The sequence below is a fragment of the Acromyrmex echinatior genome, chromosome 3, assembly GCF_024713525.1.
Source record: "Acromyrmex echinatior isolate Ae372 chromosome 3, ASM2471352v2, whole genome shotgun sequence".
Lineage (NCBI taxonomy): Eukaryota > Metazoa > Arthropoda > Insecta > Hymenoptera > Formicidae > Acromyrmex > Acromyrmex echinatior.
Window position 1 is genome coordinate 11,663,601 of NC_141854.1, and position 9,865 is coordinate 11,673,465.

General features: G+C 27.5%; 2 protein-coding genes across 10 annotated transcripts in view; one reads left to right on the forward strand and one right to left on the reverse strand.

The window, feature by feature from the left end:
• The window catches only part of LOC105150032 (uncharacterized), a 211,953-nt gene that overhangs the window by 143,605 nt on the left and 58,483 nt on the right, over positions 1 to 9,865 (reverse strand). The gene's annotated exons all lie outside the window — the stretch shown is intronic.
• On the forward strand, positions 78 to 9,187 carry LOC147910223 (uncharacterized). 3 transcript variants are annotated; one of them, XM_087404230.1, is made up of 10 exons: positions 78 to 2,394; positions 2,471 to 2,590; positions 2,700 to 2,817; positions 2,946 to 3,207; positions 3,280 to 3,405; positions 3,553 to 3,643; positions 3,901 to 4,043; positions 7,767 to 7,899; positions 8,373 to 8,501; positions 8,865 to 9,187. In XM_087404230.1, exons 1-9 carry the CDS (start codon positions 2,134 to 2,136, stop codon positions 8,424 to 8,426), a joined length of 1,308 nt encoding a protein of 435 aa, XP_087260356.1. In that variant the 5' UTR covers positions 78 to 2,133; the 3' UTR covers positions 8,427 to 8,501; positions 8,865 to 9,187. The 3 variants fall into 3 exon arrangements, with proteins under 3 accessions (XP_087260356.1, XP_087260357.1, XP_087260358.1); XM_087404231.1 differs by having other exon boundaries at positions 2,997 to 3,207; XM_087404232.1 differs by lacking the exon at positions 3,280 to 3,405.

Sequence of the window (9,865 nt, forward strand, 5' to 3'; positions counted from 1 at the left end):
GACCTAAAAATTCACCTAAACAATCTTAAAGCAAAGCTCGAATTCCGATTAGATCACTAGAGGTCGCGCCGCGCGTCTCACGTCGACATGTCTTTTTATACTACCATAGCAATATCTCACGTAACCTATGATATACACATACGTGTCAATTTTTGTATAACAAATTCGTCGCGTATAAGTCTAATTCTAAGAACTCGACGTTGTTGTCGTGTAAACTACGTGTCTGGAAATCACTATTTCGTACGTACAGGTTACAAAGCTTTCATATCAAGCAAATGTCACTTAACAGCTGAGACGCCATGTTACACTAAGAAATGGTACAAAATACATCAATTTTGAAATTTTTGTTTTCTCTGCACAGACTCCACTTTTCAGACACGTATTAATGCGTATACTTTAATCCTAGAAAAGGATTTTCGAATCGGTGAAAGAGAAAAAAAGTATTTCTTATACAAAAATTATACGTGCTTACATGATAAAACAGAAAGCTTTAGGATCTCCTTAACGCACGAAATCAGATACGCGCGAGTCGCTGAGCCCCACTCGATCGCGCGCCGGCTTCCTCCATTCCGCCCGCGCGCTGCCTCGCTCGCGTTCTTCAACTTTCCATGGTTTTAAACAAACTTTTTTGGCAAAAAATTTGAGAGTTTTTCAACAGCAAATTCAATTCTTTTTTGACAAATTGGTGTCAGACGGAACTCTTAATCTTAAAAATTAGAGCCGATGATTTTTTGAAAAAAATTGTTATCTCGGCTCCTAATAATCAGAGGGTAATCTTTTTTTTTAAATTTGTAGAAAAATGTCAGTTGTCGAATGCTTTACACGGCTATTTTTGAAATTAAAAATGTAAAACAGAGCTATATTACTGTAGCTTTTAACCACATCATTATCTTATTTAACAATAGTTTGAATTCTATGGTAGCGATATGGCATCGTTAAAATACTTATTCGCCTAATGCACATGCATTGCTATAAGACAAGTTCCGTAGAGTGTATCTACTGAAAATAACAAAATATGTAATTATAAAGAATATTACAGCTTATGTGTGTAAGATACTGTATATATTTGTATTTAAAATACTGTAATTGTTTACTGCACGTCGAGTATCATTTTATTAAACCTTCTATTATGGTGATTTCGTAAAGTTCCATGAATCGAATTATTTTATAAGACACTAATTTTTAATTTTAAATATAATAAACATTTTATTTGCACGTATGACTTTTTTCTGTGCAACTTTACTTTTGCATATCTATGTTACATATAAAAATATCAATATTGATTGTAAAATAGAAATTTCTAAAATGCATTTTTAAAACTAACTTATAAGAAGTTTATATTATGATTTCATACATAATTAACGAAGTAATTAATGATGAAATAATACATACATTATTTGTTATATTAAAATTATACAAGTATATTTACTGGTATCACTATTATTATAATTGACAGTGATATTTTAAAGAAGCTCTACAGTATGTCTCACATTATTAAAACATTTTTTTATATTATGCAAAGTCAATCAATAGAATTCGGCACGTTCACGGGGCGCACACGGAAAACCCCAGCGCGTTTAGATTATAAGTAGGTCACATGCTAATCGAAATGTTATTATCTCACTTCGGCAAGCACTCAACTCACTCGCGAACAGCGGTATGCCTACGTGTGCCTCATGATCACATCTGAATCCTATAATAGTAAACAACACCGACTTTTACAAAAAAAAACTCACAAAATGCGTATGACATCCGTAACATCTTATGAAAGCAGACTATTACTTTTGAAATGCTAAATATCTAATGTTTTACATTATAAGATATTTTCAACCGTTTTAACATAGAATTTGTTTGTCCACTGGAGTTTGTCATACTGTGAACACTCTCGCATTAAGTTACGTCGAACTACACCGGTCCAAACTATAAGAATGAAATGAGATGTATATTTTCTCATAACACTAACAACAATGGCAACTGTCGCAAAGTAATTTTATAATGTATAATGTAATGTATCATTATTTCAAATTATATGCTACATTAAAAACGATTATTGATGGAATTATAGCATTTTTTGTTCTTACTGCGTAATTATAGAAAATTACTAAATTATATCGTCGTACCACATATTTTTTTATGCTTGTAAGAGGTGTTTTACGGAAAATAAAAAAATATTCAGTACGCTTCGTAATACGATATTATTCAGAATACATCCGCGATAATTTCGCAAATTTATTTCGTCTGCTAAGTAAGATGGCTTTTTTTGGTGAACGTTATTACAACATTTATCGAATTATGTTGACAGCGATTGGTTTGTGGCCTTATCAAACATCAATTATTACGCAAGTGCAAACAGTGTTTTTTCTTGGCGCATATTATTTTAGCCTTTTATCTCAGGTATTTCTTGGTCCTTTTCGCTCAAACTTCTTTGAGTACTTCTAAATTCATATGTTGTATTTTTTATGTGTTACAGTTTATGACTTTCCTAAGAACAACACGCAACTTGGAATTTGCTTTTAAAGAACTTCCATGTATTTTCATGGTTATGTTTAGTATAATAACTTATAACTCTTGGTATTTTAATTCTAAAGAAGTAAGTATTCCTTGCAATTTTATTTATGACGAAGTCTATTTAACATCGAGTATTTTAATTCCTGCAAATAAATAAGGAATTTTGGAAGAAATAATTATTTAAATGTTAGATGAAATATTTGTTAGAACAAATAAAATTGGACTGGAATTCATTCGAAGATGAAAGTGAAATTAAAATATTAGAGAAATACGCCATTGAAAATCGCCTTGTAGTATTATTTCTAGGTTGTAAGTAAATTAAAAAATAAATTATAAATATAATTTTCAATATATACCCCTCTTTTTTAAATATTTTACTTATGATAATTAAATAAAATTGTATATATATGATGCCTCGTTATTTTTTACGTTTTCAGTTTTCTATGCATTTTGTATGTTTTTTATTATAATTATTGAATTAACACCAGTTATCCTTGACGCTGTCGTACCAATGAATAAATCTCGGCCTCGTCAAACAAAAATGAACTTCGAACTTTTTATTGACAAGGAACAGTATTTTTATATTTATTTAATACAGGAAATCATGACAATGCTAATTGGAGTATTAACAGTATTTGCAATCGGAACATTATCATTGGCATTTTCCAGGCATTGTTGCGCAACTTTTAAAATCGCTAGGTTAGCATATCTTCCAATTTTGCGCAAATGAAATCTATCTTGAATTTTTGATTATGTACAAACTGATTGCAGTAACATTATCGAAAATACAGTGACATACAGTACTAAACATACACTTCAAATTCCTGCTTATCGAAGAACACATGTGATGTATCAGAGAATTATTCGCGCTGTTTATATTCATAGAAAATCTGTTCAGTTAGTTTAATTTGCTTTTAGCATTTATGATCTATTATCTATACATACATTAATTTTAACAAACATTAATTTTAATTTAAAAAAGCATATTATATAAAGCTTTCATATTTGGACAATGATATGAATCAGATTTTTCTTTTATTGAAGGTTTTCCACATTTTTTTTGAATATAATGAACAAATGGTATTTTGCTCTAATGATAATAATGGTAATATCTTTAAGTTGCAGTCTTTTTCGAGTAAGTAATGCTTTTGTATGTAAAGTATTAGGTGTTGGAATTAATTCGTAGCGTTTTTTAATGAAAGAATGTTATTTATTTCACATGAGCATTAAAAAATACATTAATGAAAGTACTTCCCATCACTTGTAAAACGCTACGAATTAATTCCAACACCTAATATTTTTTACGTTTTATATTCAGTTCAATTTTCATAGATATGAATTTGTTCTTGTATATAAATGGAAACGTATAAATAATATAATATATTTTTGTAGTTACTTAATGCATTATTGTTAAATGAATTGTCCGAAATAATATTGTGCATCGGTTTAGTAGTATGTCATTTTGTAATAATGTTTGTAATTAATTTTGTTGGACAATCAGTTATTGATCATTACGCAGAAATATTTAATGCCGCGTAAGTACCATATAAAATGCATGTCGAATTATAAATGAACGAAACAAATTAATTTTTTCGACAGTTCATATTTTGCTGTGTCCATGTTATATGATATTTTGTTTCTTATTTAATGATATTTTTCATCAATTTCCAATGTATTACATCTTGTCAAAATAATCATAAAGTTATTAAAAAGTTAGTTAAAAATTAAATTATTATATAAAGAAAAAGAAGTCTCTACTTAGTAATTGTTATAACATATCCATTATACTGAGTTGGGAATATATCAAAATCGACCTAACTCTTAGGGATTCAATGGATTGTATATATTAAATAATCTGTTCTTTTATATTAAATCAATAATATTTAAGAATCATTGTTATTTTAGGAAAATGTTAACATATTAAGTCATTTAAAAAATATCCGCGGTTTTTTGTTCAATTTTTGAATGAAAAAACTGCGGATACTTTTTAAATGACCCAATAAATATTTGTTTATAAATTTTTTACTGTAATGAGAGAAGGAATCCTATTTTTGGTGAAAAAGCAGGTCTTGATGCTTGATATGTTCTTATGCAAAGAATTCCCGACGATTTATATGAAGAAAATATTTTTAGTCAATTTGATTTTTGCAATTGTTATAATTCTTACATCTCCTATCAAAAATCTCTTGGACAAAATACTTCCATGGTTGGTTGCTGAGTTAGCCATTTAAACATCTCTTTTATGAGATCTCTTCATACGTTTGCCTAAAAGAGCATTTGTATGCTCATATATATACAGGATGTCTAGAAATAATCCCCAAAGATTTCATGGGCAGATAGAGCGGACTAAATTGAGTCCTTCGAAGTGTATACGCCTACCGATCGCGAACAGTGACACGCGAACAGTGGGAAGCGGGGATAACTTGGCAAGCGCATTGTCCGAGCTATCGAGATTCGCGGCGGTATGCGCGGCATGGGGCATATATACACTTCGCAGTAGTAGGCGGGCGTATTCGGAGGACTATTTTTAAGGATTAATATCTCATTAACTATTAGGGATACTTACAAAATGGTAAAGGACTTTTCGACTCAGTTTAGTCCGCTCTACCTGCCCATGAAATCTTTGGGGATTATTTCCAGACACCCTGTACATACGAGGCTACCGTATTTCCAAATGTATAATACATATATATAACGTTGTATAAATATTTGTAGAATCTGCTGCGTGCGGTTATGTACACGCGCGCGCATGCATGTGTGTATGTTCGAAAATTTGAAATTGCGGGGAATTTTTACGTTAAATACCTTAAACTTTGTCGAACAGGAGAATTAGGATATAGCGAGAACATTAGAATTGTGTGGTTTGGATAATAGTAAGCGTTTGCAAGAATTTCAAAAAAATTTGAGATGACATGTTTTATATTTGGGATTAGTAGCAAACAAGATACTGTAGTCTCCATATTTAAGTAGGTTTGAAATAGTATCTAGAAGTCTGTGGAGAGTTTTATATTAAACAAAGTAGGTAGAAAATTTTTGTTGTTACTGCACTTTATAAGAATATATCTTGCTTTCTTAAGCTTTTATGAAATCTATGTAGAAAGTACGTAAACAAGGCTAAATCATGGACGAGTTCAAATATTTTAACCCTAGTAAACCACTCGTTTGCTAGGGTTAAAATACTTGAACTACTGGATCCTATCGATCCTCGCGATTTTTTACATTGCTTTGAAGCATTGTAATTAATTGAAAATAAAATATTATTTATTTGATTCATATTTATTTGTCTTTGTCTGACTTTGAGGTATAAATTTTACACGGTTTGAGCTAAAAAGTACGTTTTCAGTCCAAAGATATAGCGTGACAACAGTGTTTCACAGACCCTGCAGTGACTAAAAATAACAATAGCTTCCTAGGGTTAATATCGAATTTGATTTTTGTTGTAATTTTAATGATCATTTTCAATATTATTCAAATTATCCTTTAAGATATCCAAATTGCCCCTCAAAATTAAGCTTCATTGAAATTGTAGCGGGAAATCGAATAATGGCATTAAAATTTAAAGATTAATTTTTTTTATGGGTGACCGGAATCCGCTGTCATAGTTTTTAATTAGTGATTTTTAGAAAAAGTGGATGTCTAATTTTGAAATATACGTTACAATATACTTACATCCTTTCGGTATTAAAAAAAATATTACTCGTGAATTCATCATATCCTAAAAAGAAGTTATTTAATTTTAAATGAAGCTGCGAAAATGTGACAATTATCCCTGTATTCTGGATTGATTATTACACATTCTAGGAATAGAAGCATATTTATTATAGACAACACTTATAAAAAATACAATTTTTATTTTAATATTAGTTCTATTTGAGAAATAATAGTAATTATAATATACAAATGATTAATATAAATAAAATAATTATTTTAATCATAAAATATATGTAATTTGTTTTTGTATCGTAGTTTCTGCAAGAAAAATGAAAAAACATATATAGCTATAAATATATATATGAAATATAATATATTTTTAAATATATTTTCTGAAAATGTGTCCCCTCTAAAGATATTAAAATTAATTGTCACCTAATCTCGTTTCATTTTGATCAATTTAACCGACATAATCATTTTTTAAAAGAGATTGTATTCATAAACTTATTCAGAATAATGATTAATTAATTGTAGCAAAGATTTTCTAAGATATATCATTTTCTTTGAATGTTGGAATATCGCGATTAATAATACCAAAGACTTGTCAGATAACAAAATAAGTGATAAGAAAAATTTACTCATCAACTTCATTTTCTTAAAAATTGCTATACATAATATATACAATGCTTGTGGTGCAAATTATTTTACACAACAAATTAATATTATATCAGCTATCTACATTCAAAAAAAAGCCATGTTTTTCTGCCATGTCCTGTTTAAGTTATAAACATTTTGACAATCAACTCCGTGCGACAACCAGCCCCGGTTTTCCCTACTTTAATTGGGTAAATATTCCTTAAACATGTGAGTTTTCTGTCACATACTCCTTAAGCCAGAATCCTTCATGTACCGTTGGCATCCCTCTTTGCAATTTTATAATATTTTTTCATTCTATAGGTAAGCATCGCCATCCGCTTTAATCGAAAATAGAATTCTTTTTTGATTGATTTAAATTTTACTTACAATTATTTAGTCATTTTTCCTTGAAAAAGAAACATGTATTATCAATTATATATTTTTATTTTATTGTTATAGCAAATATCTCCACATGCGATAATTGAATTCGTAAAACGCTTCTACGAAGCGACCTATTTAGTTTCGAATTCCCACTGAGATAATATTTTTCGCAATAAGTCCTTTACAATATTTTAAGATGCTTGTTAGCATCATTTTTAAATTAACGATTAATGTAATTTGTAATGTTATTTTCTATATCAGTTAGTAATTATATTTCGTATATACGGAATTGGCATGTAGTTTATAGAATTTAAATGTATATTGTTAAAATTTGTAGATTATTTGCAGCACATCTACATATGAACATCAAGTACATACGTCACTTTAATTTAAAATAAAATTTTTTTTTCTTATGTGATTTATTCTTATCGATCTAAATTTTAATTAAAATTATTTCATATTTGAAACTTTGTATAATTGTAATATTCACTACACTTGTAACGAGTGTAAAAGAATTGAAACTTTTTACAATTTGAATTATAAGCAAACCCATGACTGTTATAAATCATGTAAAATCTAATTTTTTTAAGGTATAACACAATGTGGTATTTAGCTCCATTATCAATGCAAAAATTACTTTTATTTGTGATGCAAAATTCTTTGAAATCTTACACCCTAACAGTTGGATATATTTATGTAACATCTCTAGAGGGATTTTCTATGGTAATATAAATTCTTTTAGTGATGCACTGAGAATCTCATTTAGTTGAATTAACTGTTTTACTAATATTAAAACAACTCTTCTTTTAATATGGTCAAATAAATTTTTGATTGATAAATAAATTAATTTTTAATTGAAGCAAAAAAATTTTTGGTTATTGTAATATTTCATTCGTTTCTGCTAACACAAATAAACTGTTACATAATCAAATTTGTTACTTTAACTAAATTATTTTTTTGCATCAATGAAAAATTTATTTGCTAAATTCATCCAAAAAACTAGTTGACTCTACCAAATGGGATTCTCAGTGCAATAAACTAATTGTGTAGAGAAAAAAATTTATCTTGACTTTTTTTCTCTCAGAGAATATATTTATTGTATTTAAAAAATAAGTATTTAAATACAATTTTACATAATACTGTTTGTAATAATCAATTTAACGTTTGTAATATGAAGATTAAAATATTTTTTTTAGCTTGTAACTACTGCAATATCCTATTTTACTGTAATATGTACGGCAATGAAATAATACAAAACAAATTTTTAATTGGATATAGAACTTTGAATGTATTGATATTTGCATTGGTTAGTGAAAATAATTAAGGTACGTAATTATTTATTTAAATAAAACTACTTGAATAAATTTCATTATGCAAACATATGTGAGGTAAACGTTACAATAACTAGACAAGTATCTATGTCCGGAGACTTACACACAAAATTTAATATTATTATTATTAATAATATTATTAATATTATTAATATTATTAATATTATTATTTTAAATGTCTCTCTGTTACAATATTATAAAATAATTGTATAATTAAAAATTATTTTAAAAATCATTTAAGATTAATAGTAATATAAACAAATAAAGTTTTGTGTAAATGTTCATACATAGGTACATGTCCAGTTATTGAGACCTTAATATTATCATTAACATAGCGAGAATAATTTTTATTTCTAGCACTTGACATATAATACATTTAAATGCAAATTATACATGAATAATAAACAATGATATAATTTATTCAAGAAACATTGGATCAACAAATAAAACTGTATCTCATTACATAAATGTTTTCGCGATCATTTTCAACACATATATTTACCTGAAAATTCTTAAATCACTTTTTACATATAAAAAATGCATTTGATTTAGTATATTTCTAAATATTAATTGTAAAATATTTCTTTTATTTTAACTAGTAGAAGTTAATTGAATTTAAAAACACATAAAAATGGAAATATAAATCTTGAAATGCATAAATATATAGAAATATATAGAAATATCTCTAAATTGGAATATCGTCATTGTCAAGTTATATAGCAATCTCTCTCTTTCTCTCTCTCTCTCTCTCTCTCTCTCTCTCTCTCTCTCTCTCTCTCTCTTCCCCCCCCCCTCTCTCTCTCTCTCTCTCTGTTTCCGTCTTTTTCTTTCTTTTTTTTGTCGAATTATATAAAAACAAACCAAATTAATAATAAATCAATTTTATATTTAACCATACTTATACAAAATTCAATAAACCTTTAAAATTCTTTAGAATGTATTTTGTAATGTATTGTGATATATTATTCCATTGTCATCACAGTAAGTACTACTTTTTTTAATGCATCGTAAAAAAAAGTTTTAAATCAGTTTTCTGTAATATGTTCGTGACATCACAGAAAGATTTTGCTATATTAATGTATATATATATATAACAATTAAGATGTTAATCACTTAAAAATCATAATTACGTAAATTTTTTAATAGAAAATTTTATTTTTGTATAAAAAAAAATTTAGTATATTTCGCAAAATTTAAATCAACAATTTAATTATATAATTATAAAAACTAGAATTTTTTTCGTGTTTGAAATTAGAAATGTAAAAAAAAATTATATTATTGTAGCTTTTAACCACGACATTATTTTACTTAACAATAACTGATATTCCACAATAGCGATATGGCATCGTTAAGATTAC

What these genes read in the sequence shown, in the direction of transcription:
- LOC147910223 (XM_087404230.1), top strand. Translation starts at nt 2,134, where the DNA reads ATGCTTGTAAGAGGTGTTTTACGGAAAATAAAAAAATATTCAGTACGC. An exon ending in GCAACTTTTAAAATCGCTAG is followed by an intron (nt 3,208 to 3,279) that starts GTTAGCATATCT and finishes AACTGATTGCAG; the next exon opens with TAACATTATCGAAAATACAG. An exon ending in TAAGTTGCAGTCTTTTTCGA is followed by an intron (nt 3,644 to 3,900) that starts GTAAGTAATGCT and finishes ATATTTTTGTAG; the next exon opens with TTACTTAATGCATTATTGTT.